The following is a 12,683-nucleotide window of genomic DNA, read 5'->3' on the forward strand; positions in this document are numbered from 1 at the left end:
TTTAGTGTATCCGTTCCACCATCCTTACTAGTTCCTTGTTTAAAACTAAATACTTGTCCACATATACCACATGTAGCCGATTGGTTTTCCTATTCTTAGTCATAAATTTCCAAACTTTTTTTGTTGGCTTACGAGTTCTAGGCGGTTTGTCTTGTGTATGTGATTGTGCAGACATGTATCTCCTATGGGATTTTCGGGGGTTGTATTTCATCATCATCATCATCTAAGTCTTCATTAAAAGTGTCGGTAAAATGTTGTTGCATTGCCTCATGACCTAAAAGTGGATTATTTCCTCCAACATCAATACCTAAATTAGGTGTTTCTTCCACAAATATTTTCTCATTAAGCCCACGCCTAACAATACCACTACTACTACCGGCACCACGTCTTAATCTCTTTGACATTATTAAATAGAATTAATTTAAATCACAACAAATTAAATTGCTAGAATTAAATTGCGTAAATTAAATTGCAAAAAATAAATTGCTAGAATTAAATTGCGAAAAATAAAGATAGAGTTGGAACGAAGGTACCAAATTGCCGGATTGAATTTCCAACAAAGTGAAGGCGGCTAGAATTGCAAATCCACCAAAGTTACTTCGGATTGTTGCAAAATCACCAACTCCACCAACAATATTATAATTGCAAAAAATTAATAATTGAAACTATAATAAGACTTTGTAATATTTATTTGAGAGAAATATAAAGTGACTAATTATTGCAAAGTAACTATAATTGAGAGATTGAGATTTGAGAGAGAAAGAGAAGAGTGAATTGGTGTGAATTAAAATGAAAGTGAAGAAGGGTTTATATAGGGGTGAGGGATGGGTTAAAGTGTTAAAAAAAAAAGTTTGGGGTGTTGGGGGGCCAAAAATTAAGTTTTTGACCGTTTGGCAACGGCCATTTTTGCAAATGGACCGTTGCCAACAGTCCAATTTCACCCAGCCCAACGGCTGTTTTAATTTTTTTTTTTTTTTAATTTAACCGGTTAAATCGATCCGGTTCCGATTTTACCGGTTTAACCGGTTCCGGTTTCAAAAAAATGGGGAACCGGACCGGTAAAAAAATTAACGGTTAACCGGAACCGTTAACCTGCCTCTACCGGTTCCGGCTCCGGCCCAATTTTTATCGTCCGATTTCGATTTTAACGGTTCAACCGAACCGGTTGACGGCTTAGAACGATACAGTTCAAATTTTTTGTTGTATTTAATACTTACCTTTTTGAAATGAAAAGTCAAAAGCAATCATGACAAGTTGTCACCTAATTCTCTCTCTTTCGTTATAAAATAACAAGTACAATATTTTCATACATAATTATAAACCTATAGATATATGTATATTAATTTTTTTTTTTTGAAAAAGTTATACTCCCTTTGATTCAATTTGTTTGAACATATTTTTTTTTTTAATCCGTATCAAAATGAATGACCTCTTTCCTAATTTAGAAATAAATTCACTTTATGAATGATTTACAGCTACATAAATTTTCAAGGCTTATTTTGAACTACAAGTTTCAAAAGTCTTTCCTCTTTCTTAAATGTCGTGTCCAGTCAAATGGGTTCATATAAATTGAAACGGAGGGAGTAATATATTTCATAATTTAGTAACCATTTATTTTTGTTTAAAGAAAAATTGAAAAAAAAATCCCGTAGCCATTGAGGGCGAAGCAATGGAGCCTTATAAGTCCAATGAGCGTAAGAGAAAATGCACTTGATTAATTGGCACAGGTAATTTTCTAGTTTATATACAAACTAGACTTGTTATTTGCACGCAAGATGTGTGCGGCTACAATTTCTTTCAAGCTTTCTTCTGCAGTTGTATATTTGAAAGCCAAAAGATTTTCACTTTATTTTAATATTGAATAATTTAATTTAGTATATAAAAATATGCCTCTTGTAAAATGCTAATCTATCAAAATAAAATTCTTATCATCCAATGTCAAATATATATTTTTTATATTTAACTCATAACTTTCTTGTTTTTGAGTTTATTTTTGTGAAGGCAAGAACTAATATCTTCAATACTTAGCAGGACTTTATGAGATTGAGAAGCATTACGATCAAAAGCAAGCAGAATTTACAATCTTTATTCTAGAACTTGCCCTGAATGTCCTTTGAGGTGAAATCCTAGACAACACTGATTTTTAGAAAATGAATTATGTTTTCTTTATTTACCTCAGTCTTTTCTAAATACCTGTTTTGAAGCCTAAATATATCTTCTTCTATTTTTTTCCCCTAAACCAGCTCAAATTTAAATATGCAATTTCATACTTATGATTTGAAAGTCCTTTTTTAGAAAATAAGTTTGGAGTTCGTTTTGAAAAAAGAACAAGAATTAAAGAAGAAGAAAAAAACGAAAAAAATGGTGGTGATTATGTACAAAACTCTAAGTACATCAAGAAAAATAATATCACCTAGCAAATATGTGAAAAGTCCGTTCGAAAAAGAAAAAAAATTGCTCCAAAGCCGGAAAGCCAACACAATAAATATAACCTTTACCCTACCACTCAAGCCAACATTACAAGCCCAAAAAGTCCTAAATGATTTTAGAAGTCAGTGTTTGGTCTACATTAGTGGAGATAGGCATAAAGGGCAAGCCTATGGACAAAAAGATGAAGAATACGAAATGCAGATGATCATAAAATTATCAATTTTAGAGAAGTTTCAAAATGAAAGAAGGTGAAGCTTTTGTCGAATAAAAATAAAAGCAGAAACAAAGTGAAGATTTGATAAATATGAAAATTATAAAGTTTGGAAGCATGATAGATTTTATTTGATTAAATTTTCATTTTTACGAGAGTAGCCATAATTTCAAAAAAAAAAAAAAAAAAAATCTTCGAAGTTCTTTACTCGAGGCGAGCAAATATTCAAGTGTGGGGGTATTTGATGAGAATAAATTATTCAAGTAATTTCAATATAAAAATATAATATTTTAAAAATAAAATATGAATAATTTATATCATATTCTCGCATTTTTCTAACAAATCTTGCAGGAAAAGAACATATAAAAAAGAAAGAAGCAAGAACTAAAAGCCAAAAAACGTGGATGTGTCCGTGACAACTGCACCAAAGACTACACAAAATCAAGAGAAACAAAGTCATGCCAAATTCTCAAGATTGCATGATAATTTGTCATGCCAATTTATCAAGATTGCATGATAATTTGCCATGCCAATTTCACAAGATTACATGATAATTTGCCATGCCAATTTCTCATCAAGGAAGTATTATTATATTGAATTTCTCTCCAAGTCTTCTAAGAATTTTTCTATAAATAAACATATGTTGTAGAAGAGAGGGGCATCCCACTTTTGTATATAATTTCCTATCTAGTTCTAAGCTTCCTAGAGAGAAAAGAGTTACTCTTGGTGTCTTTATCCTAGTCTTTTTCTTACCGTATGTTTAGTCTTTTTGGAAGTTCTCATTAGCTTTTCTTACTTCACAATGGAGTAATTTTTTTTTGTTGGGATAGTTGATAAAGCTTGATATAATTATATTCTATCTCAGTTTCAATACATTCTTAGCTTGAAATCTTCTATTTATATTTCATAGTGTGCTGGAATATTGATCTTCTAATCATTATTATCACATCCATATATTTTATATCCAAATTATTCTCATATTAATTTTGTAATTCTCAATGAGCAAAAATTAATATATAATAACTGATGAATAGAATATTAGAGTGAGAGTAATTTTTAGTAAGATCATTATTTCAAGTCTGTAATTTTGCTTGCCTCAGTTTTAAATCTCACGGAGGAACTGTTGTGGGCAATATTATTGATTTTTAGTAAAAATATTCTCACGAAGTTTTTACTACCCTTGAGCACAATTCGGCCAAGATATTTCAGTTCAATCATCGCTAAGCTTAAGTCAATTAATTGACATAACCTCGCGGAGTGTTAATTAATTATTTATTTCTTAATGTGAAAATATAATTGTATTAGCAATAAGCAATTATTCTTTAGAAAATACGTGTAGAAACTAAGATTTTATTGTAATGATATATCAAGTGAATTCAACGATTCCCAGCTCTTTTAAACTATAAATCCTTCGGAAGTTGTTCGCTTTAATTTAAGTAATTTATAATTCCAAACTCACCTTTCATCAATTTGATTCTCTCAAATAGTAGTCAAAATATTACAAGTACCAGCCTTCTAGATTGTCAATCTCGTAGGACGATATCATAAACTATACTAAAATTTGACTGAGTACGAGCAAAAAATCTTATACACATTGGGCTTGTCAGGCTTAGTAGATGAAGTAATAAAAGATAAATATGAGAGCAAATTGGAAGAATGAACCTCTTAGTTGGAAAGGCTTATTTGTAATGTAACTAAAGTCCCCAACTAAGTACTACAAAAAAGTTTAATTGGCCCTTGTATAATACTCCCTCCGTTTTAATTTATGTGAACCAATTTGACTGGATACGAAATTTAAAAAAGAAGAGAAGACTTTTAAATTTATGGTCCTAAATGAATTACATATATTTTACGTGGTTATAAACTATTGCGGTAAAGTGTTTTCTATATATAGTAAAATAATGGAAGGTCATCAGTCAATATAATAAGTTCATTTCATCACTGGTAACTTAATAGCAGCTTCCTATCAGTCCAAATGAGCCAGTGAGCTCTGACCATCTCCAAGACCCAACTGACACAATGTTTACTGTTTACTTCTTGACTTCGACGTCTAATTGCATTAATCATTCCATGCATACAATTTACTAAAACGCGTATGATAAAGACTGTTTGGTATGAGGGAAAATATTTTTCAATTGTTTTCTTCAACTTTGTCCTTCTTTCTACATTAATTATGGTCTGGACTTATATTAGTCAAGGTCTTTATTGATCGAAGTCTATAGAATTCCCTCATTCGGAGGCTATATATCCAGAGCCACCCTTTTGAGAGAGCTGCAGAGAATATCTTTGCAAGGTGGTTACTTGCACAAGCACAACTCATTGCCCAACTCTAAAACTACTTGCCCAGAGTTTTTCAAATGCAGTCTCCAAAATCCCACTTGCTTATATTCTTGATTCAATTAGTCTCCATCGTTAGCTTTTACCACTACATAATCCCAACAAGAGGTGAAGATGAAACTGGTGTAGTAAAAATGGATGTGGGCATAATTCTTGATATGGAAACAGATGTGGGAAAAGTAATGCACACATGTATCTTACTAGCACTTGAAGATTACCATGCCGCCGCTAGTCGCAGTGCCGTTAGGATAGTCCACCATTTGAGGGATTCCAAGAAAGATGATGTTGAAGCAGCATCCGCTGGTAAATTCAACAGCATATATATTAGCTCATTGATTTACTTCAGCTAAACTAGAATATCTTACTCTCTTTGCTTCACGAGTCAGATATACTCTGGTAGCTAGTTATTCATGCCTTATTTGCACAAGATGTCCTCTTTTTCCAAAATTTTCTTTTGTTTCCCTTTGGTTTTCCAATTGGGATACTTGCATAAATATACCCTCGGCCATATAATTTACCAAACAAGGCCGTATAGGTATGCATAGGTATGTATAGGTGTGTATATTATAAATATAAGTATGTATAGTATATGTATATTTAGTATTAACGATACACTACCTATACACTGTGTACATATTTTGTAAACTAAATGGCCGAATGGTATTTGGTTGTAATTTTCCCTTTCCTATTTTGGAACGAATGTTCAGAAAATTTCTTATACTCTGATTGTGCATCTGCAGCCATATCCTTGCTAAAGGATGTCCAAGTACAAGCTATATTTGGACCACAAATGTCTACACAAACTGATTTTGTGATTGACATAGGGAGAAGAGTCAGAGTCCCTATCATTTCTCCAGCAACAAGTCCTTCACTTACGGTCAAGGAAAACACCTACTTCATCAGAGGAGCACTTCCTTCTTCCAGCCAGACTAAGGCCATTGCAGCAATTGTTAAGAACTTTGATTGGAGGAAGGTTGTAGTCATTTACGAGGATAGCCCCTATGGAACCGGGATAGTTCCACATTTGACTGATGCCTTACTGGAAATCAGCACTTTAGTCTCCTATAGAAGTGTTATTTCTCCCTCAGCCAATGATGATCAAATCCTCAGCGAGCTATACAAGTTGAATACAATGCAGACCAGGGTCTTCGTTGTGCACTTGCGACCATTACTTGCCAAAAGCCTTTTCCTCAATGCGAACAAAGCCGGGATGATGAGCAAAGGATATGCATGGATCATCACAGATCTGCCAACGATTCTTCTGGGCTCGGTAGACCATTCAGTGATTGAGTCATCAATGCAAGGTGTTCTTGGTATAAAGCCATATGTTCCAAGAACAAATGAACTAATCAATTTCACCAAGAGGTGGAGAAGGAGATTACGTCAAGAGTATCCAGAGATGGACACAGTAGAACTCAATGTTTTCGGGCTATGGGCGTATGATGACATCACAGCATTAGCAAAAGCAGTAGAGAAGGTGGGTGGCACTGCCATCCCAAAATTCAAGAAAGCAGACACTAGAAAGAACTTAACGGACTTAGATGCACTTGGAGTCTCAGAATTGGGATCTCTGCTCATTGACTCTATGCAAAACATAACACTAAAAACAGGTCTAAGTGGTGATTTTCGCCTTGTTGATGGTGAATTGCAGCCTTCCCCATATCAGATTGTGAATATAATTGAGAAAGCAGAGAGAACAATTGGATTCTGGACAGAGAAAGATGGAATTTCATGTAAACTGAAGATGATTGGTAAAACAGCTGCTAAGTGCAATAATAAGCAACTACGAGCCATAATTTGGCCCGGTGAATCTACTATTGTTCCGAGAGGCTGGGAAATACCCACAACTGGGAAGAAGTTAAGGGTCGGAGTTCCTGCCAAAGGATGGATGAACGAATTCATTAAAGTGGAAAAAGATTTAAAAACACAAGCAGTAACTGCAACTGGTTTCTGTGCAGATGTCTTCAAAGAAGTCATCCTATCTTTGCCATATGCTCTCCGTTATGAATTTATTCCATTTCAAATACCAGATATCCCCACTTCTCCAGACTATGATAATCTTGTTAGCAAGGTCTCTTCTAAGGTAATACCAAATCCTTGTGTAAATTGACCTCTTTGGCTGAATACTTGCTCCTTTTCTTATCTACTTTCTGCTTTTGCTTTGGCTGAGGAAGACCAACCATAAATACTGTAATAATCATTGTTTGCCTTGAACAGGAATATGATGCAATTGTAGGTGATGTGACCATTTTAGCGAACCGATCCGAGTATGTGGATTTTACGTTACCTTTCACGGAGTCGGGTATTTCAGCAGTTGTGCCAGTAAAGAGTGATGACAGGAAGAATACTTGGATTTTCTTGAAACCTCTAAAGAGCGAGCTTTGGATAACAACTGGAGCATTCTTCGTCTTCATTGGTTTTGTGGTTTGGCTACTCGAACATCGTGTAAATGAAGAGTTCCGAGGACCCAAACGCAAGCAAGTTGGGATGATATTCTGGTTTTCCTTCTCAACTCTCGTTTTTGCTCATAGTAAGTCTCCAACTCAAAAGCAAATTCTATACGAAAGCTTTAAGATTTCTCCTTGTTTCTCAAGAAATCATATATATGGCTCGTTGTTACAGGAGAGAAGGTAAAAAGTAACTTAACAAGATTCGTGATGATTGTGTGGGTTTTCGTCGTTCTAGTGCTGACATCAAGTTACACAGCCAGCTTAACATCTATGTTAACGGTGCGACAGCTCCAACCTACTATAACAGACCTCAATGATCTCATTAAGAATGGAGAATATGTTGGGTATCAAGAAGGTTCCTTTGTCAAAGATGTCTTGAAGCGCATGAAATTTCACAGCTCCAAGTTCAGAAGTTATAGCACATTGGAAGAGTATAATGATGCGCTTTCAAGAGGAAGTAAAAATGGAGGTGTTGGTGCAATTATTGATGAACTACCTTATCTCAGACTCTTCCTCAACAAGTACTGCAGGAAGTATATTATGGTCGGTCAGACTTACAAGACTGCTGGCTTTGGATTCGTAAGATTCTCTGCATCTTTTAATTGTAAAGTTTCCATAACTCAGCATCTTTTAATTGGAAAGTTTCGAGGTTTGGGTTAAAATTGTCCCTTATCTATGGGAGTAGGTTCATTTTGGTCCCTCAAATATTACCCTGAGCATATTTGATCCCTTATCTATGGGAGTAGGTTCATTTTGGTCCCTCAAATATAACGCTAAGCATATTTAATCCCTTAACTATGCTAAAGTGAGGCACTTTTGGTTCCCCTAATAGAACCCGTTTAAAAAGTAACGGTGCTAAACCCATGTGACACTCATGTGACTTGTAAGAGGCTAAACCTATTGGACAAAAATACTAAACTCATTCGTCTTTCTCCCCAACTTCATATGAAAAAGCACTTCACCGGAGAAAAAGCCTTAGCCTTTCTGTAGAAAGCTTCAATTGCTGACGAGAAGAAAGTTTGATTCTTTAAAACAAAAAGTATAAACTTTATCTAATATATTGAAATTTGCATTCACATGCTTACGAATGCAAATTAAGATAATTATAACGATTGTTAAAAAGAATTATTTAACAAAAAAAACTTTATATTCACATGCTTCCAAAATAAGTGGAACGGTTTCATGTGTGCTGCCAGATTACCGTTTAAGAGTTGGTTACCAACCATATGATCCAAATATTATGAGTTGTTTTGCTAATATCTTATATGAGTTGCATTTTTTAGAGAAATGCCATTACTCTGCTTTGCATTTTATCCGATGGGTTTAGCCTTTTACGAGTCACGTGAGTGTCACATGGGTTTAGCACCGTTACTTTTTAAACGGATTCTATTAGGGGAACCAAAAGTGCTCCACTTTAGCATAGTTAAGGGATTAAATATGCTTAGCGTTATATTTGAGGGACCAAAATGAACCTACTCCCATAGATAAGGGATCAAATATGCTCAGGGTAATATTTGAGGGACTAAAATGAACCTACTCTTAACTTTAACCCAAAACTCTTCCATAACTGAATCTATTTTTTTTTTTTTTTTTTGGAAAATGGTAATGCTGTATTCCTCAGCATTAAGGAAAGGAAAAGGGTCAAAAGTACCCCTCTACTTTGGAAAAAAGGTCAAAAATATCTTTCGAACTTATTTTGGGTCAAAAATACCCCTCTCGTCATTAAAATTTTCAAATATACTTTTTTGTCTTGTGAAATTATCCCCAAAATAATCAAATCATTTTTGAAACCGCTCCATCATTTAAACCGATCAACTAAATAATAACCCATAAAATTCTCTTATTCTCCCAATACGTAGGTTTGAAGTTTGAGGGAATTGGGGGAATAAAGGGATCTTATGGGTTATTATTTAGTTGGGTCGGGTTTAAATGATGGAACGGGTTTAAATAATGATTTCGGGTTATTTTGGAGGATAATTTCCGTCAAGACGGGGGTATATTTGAAAACTTTAAGGATGAGAGGATTTTTAACCCAAAATAAATTTGAAGGATATTTTACCATTTTTTCTGAGTAGAGAGGTATTTTGACCCTTTTCCCTTAAGGAAATGCTGGCAACCATAGGAAACAAAAAAAAAAAAAAAAAAAAAGGAAAAGAGAATACTTATAGAGAGCCTAAGAAATCTACAATGAGCCTGTTTGGATGGGCTTAAAATAAACAGCTTATAAGCCAAAAAAAAAAATACAATTTTTTGCACGGATTGCCCTTCTTTTGGGGTGGTCTTTAAATTTTGCCCTCATTTGTGGTCTTTAAGTTTTGCCGCTTGGATACCGAGGTTCAGGTTCGAACCCCGTTCGGGCATAAAATAAAAAAATAATTTCGCAAGACGGGGGTATTGGGAGAGTGTATGCGGATCCAAGATACAATCCTTAAGGAAAAATCAAAGTTATGCGGAGGGCGGACTTTGCCTTGAGACATTTTTTTTTTTTTTTTTAAACTTTTCAAGGCACACTTTTAGTTAAGGCATACTTTTGGTTATGCTTTAATTAAAAGTATACCCCATAAGGCATAGTTCCTTAAGGAAAAATTTTGCCCCATAAGGCAAAACTAAATTATGTCTTGAGGAAAAGTTATGCCCCCTCCGGCATAACTTTAGTTTTCCTTAAGGAAGTTATCGGAGGGGCAGAGGGCAGACTTTTTTTTTTTTTTTTTTTTAACTTTTAAAAAGGCACACTTTTAGTTAAGGCATACTTTTGGTTTTGCCTTAATTAAAGTATGCCCATCAAGCATAGTTCCTTAAAAAATTTTGCCCCATAAGGCAAAACTAAATTATACCTTGAGGAAAAGTTATGCCCCCTCCGGCATAACTTTAGTTTTTCCTTAAGGAAGTTATGCCGGAGGGGGCAGACTTTGCCTTGAGACATTTTTTTTTTTTTTTTTTTTAACTTTTAGTTAAGGCATACTTTTGGTTATGCCTTAATTAAAATGTACACATAAGGCATAATTCCTTAAGGAAAAGTTTTGCCCCATAAGGCAAAACTAAATTATCCCCTCCGCATAACTTTAGTTTTTCCTTGGAAGTTATGCGGAGGGTGACTTTGCCTTGAGACATTTTTTTTTTTTAAACTTTTCAAGGCACACTTTTAGTTAAGGCATACTTTTGGTTATGCCTTAATTAAAAAGTCTGCCCATAAAGGCATAGTTCCTTAAGGAAAAGTTTTGCTCCATAAGGCATAACTAAACTATGTCTTGAGGAAAAGTTATGCCCCTCCGGCATAACTTTAGTTTTTCCTTAAGGAAGTTTTGCCGGAGGGGGGACACTCCCTCCAGCCCTGCCTTGCGAAATTATTTCTTTATTTTATGCTTGAGCGTGGGTTCGAACCCAGAACCTCAGGTATCCAAGCGAAGGCAAAACTTAAAGACCACAAATATGAAGGGCAAAATTTAAAGACCGCAAATATGAGGGGCAAAATTTAAAGACCACCCCAAAAGAAGGGCAATTCTGCGAATTGCCCAAAAAAATAAGCTGGGGTAGGCTAACTTTTTTTTTTTGGCTTATAAGTTGTTTTCAACTTATAAGCTGCTTTAGATAAGCTAAGTCAAACTGGCCCAATTATTTTTTTGGGCTTATTTTATGCACAAAATGGTTTTTAAGTACCTGCAAACACTCAAAAAGTGAAAATACTTATAAGCAACTTATAAGCCAATCCAAACGGGCTCAATATCTATTCCCCTATATCTTTCTCTTTACACCAAAAGAAAAAAGATACAATACAATTCCATTTAACTATGTGAATGGAATTGGACCTATCTTCAAAGCTTCTACTATTCCTTTCCTTCCACACTGTCCACCAAATGCAGTGTGGGACTATTCCTCACCATTTCTTTTGGGCTTCCTCCTCTTCTAATCCAGCAGCTCAACAAATCTGTAGTGTGCTCAGGCATGGTCCATTTTGTATTTGTGAGATTAAAGAAAAGTGACCTTAGCTGTGCAGTGAAACTGCAGTGCAAAAACAGGTGGACTGTTGGTCTCTTCAGTTTCCCCACATAATTGGCATCTAGAGACAATGATCTGTCCCTTTTTCTTTAATACTTCTTGTGTCAAATAGGCCTTTCTGACCACCAACCAAGTGAAGCACTTCACCTTGGTGCTATGTTTTTCCATACATTTCTCCACAAATTTTTCTGGTTTCTGTTTTGTTGTGCATTGATTATTCTGTACATCTTGTTCACAGAGAAAATCCCATCCTTGCTGTGCTTCAATTTCATAACATCTGGATCTGTCCCATAACTGAATCTATTTTACCCAATCTAATTCATTTTTTTTCCAAAATTTCTTGCAGGTATTTCCAAAAGGGTCACCTTTGGTACCTGACATCTCAAGAGCAGTCTTGAGGGTGATGGAGGGAGAGTTTATGAATAATGTAATACAGAAATACTTTGGGAATGAAACAGATTGTTCACAGAAAGACGGAATGGCTATAACATCTGATAGCCTCACGCTAGATAGTTTTAAGGGCCTTTTCCTCATAGCTGGTGTATCAGCTGGTTCCGCTCTTCTCATATTCTTCCTCGTCTTCCTTTATCAGAATAGGGAAATCTTAACCACTGATGACTCAATAAGACAAAAGCTCTCTGCCATAGCAAAGGTCTTCAATGAAGAGAAAGTGAAACCTGATTCTAAGTCAGAAATATTGGGCGAAGGCAATGAAAGCCAAATGACTACACTGTTCGCAGCAAGTGCAGCTTCCACTGAAACATTGTCCTACCTTCCTTCACAAAACCCAGAAAGAACTGCATCACCTCCATATGAAGGGTTCTCTACAACAGAATATGGAACTCCAGTTCAAGAACCCGTTACAAATGAAGAGAGATGGCAGATATAGCTGCTGTTACAATTATGAACAACCTAGGATAGATTGCATACTGATGCGAAAGCCTTAGAAAAGTTAGACCAGGTTACATTATTATCGCTACATTATTATCTTGGCACTCTATGGCCATAATATTTGTATCAAGAGCTTAGTTGGTACTGTAACTGGTAAGTTTACTAAAATGTCCTAAACATTGTAAATATTAAATCTATCAACAATTACTAATAAAAATAATTTATGACAACTTCTTTCTGCTAATTTGTCACAAATTATGACTCGTATAAGATGTCAAATTCATGCAAATTCTACCAAAATTAATGAAAAACACGTTATGAATATTCAAAACAATAATAAGTACACGTTTTTTTCATTAGAAGTTCAT

At 34.9% G+C, this 12,683-nt stretch overlaps 1 protein-coding gene across 1 annotated transcript; it reads left to right on the forward strand.

Moving 5' to 3' along the window:
- Positions 1–4,840: 4,840 nt before the first annotated feature.
- Positions 4,841–12,393, forward strand: LOC132041481 (glutamate receptor 2.8-like). Its single transcript, XM_059432190.1, has 5 exons — positions 4,841–5,281; positions 5,719–7,061; positions 7,196–7,508; positions 7,601–8,007; positions 11,771–12,393. Exons 1-5 carry the CDS (start codon positions 4,999–5,001, stop codon positions 12,311–12,313), a joined length of 2,889 nt encoding a protein of 962 aa, XP_059288173.1. The 5' UTR covers positions 4,841–4,998; the 3' UTR covers positions 12,314–12,393.
- Positions 12,394–12,683: the final 290 nt, after the last annotated feature.

The sequence above is a fragment of the Lycium ferocissimum genome, unplaced genomic scaffold (assembly GCF_029784015.1).
Source record: "Lycium ferocissimum isolate CSIRO_LF1 unplaced genomic scaffold, AGI_CSIRO_Lferr_CH_V1 ctg10395, whole genome shotgun sequence".
Lineage (NCBI taxonomy): Eukaryota > Viridiplantae > Streptophyta > Magnoliopsida > Solanales > Solanaceae > Lycium > Lycium ferocissimum.

What these genes read in the sequence shown, in the direction of transcription:
- LOC132041481 (XM_059432190.1), top strand. Translation starts at nt 4,999, where the DNA reads ATGCAGTCTCCAAAATCCCACTTGCTTATATTCTTGATTCAATTAGTC. An exon ending in TTAGCAAGGTCTCTTCTAAG is followed by an intron (nt 7,062 to 7,195) that starts GTAATACCAAAT and finishes TGCCTTGAACAG; the next exon opens with GAATATGATGCAATTGTAGG. An exon ending in AACTCTCGTTTTTGCTCATA is followed by an intron (nt 7,509 to 7,600) that starts GTAAGTCTCCAA and finishes TCGTTGTTACAG; the next exon opens with GAGAGAAGGTAAAAAGTAAC.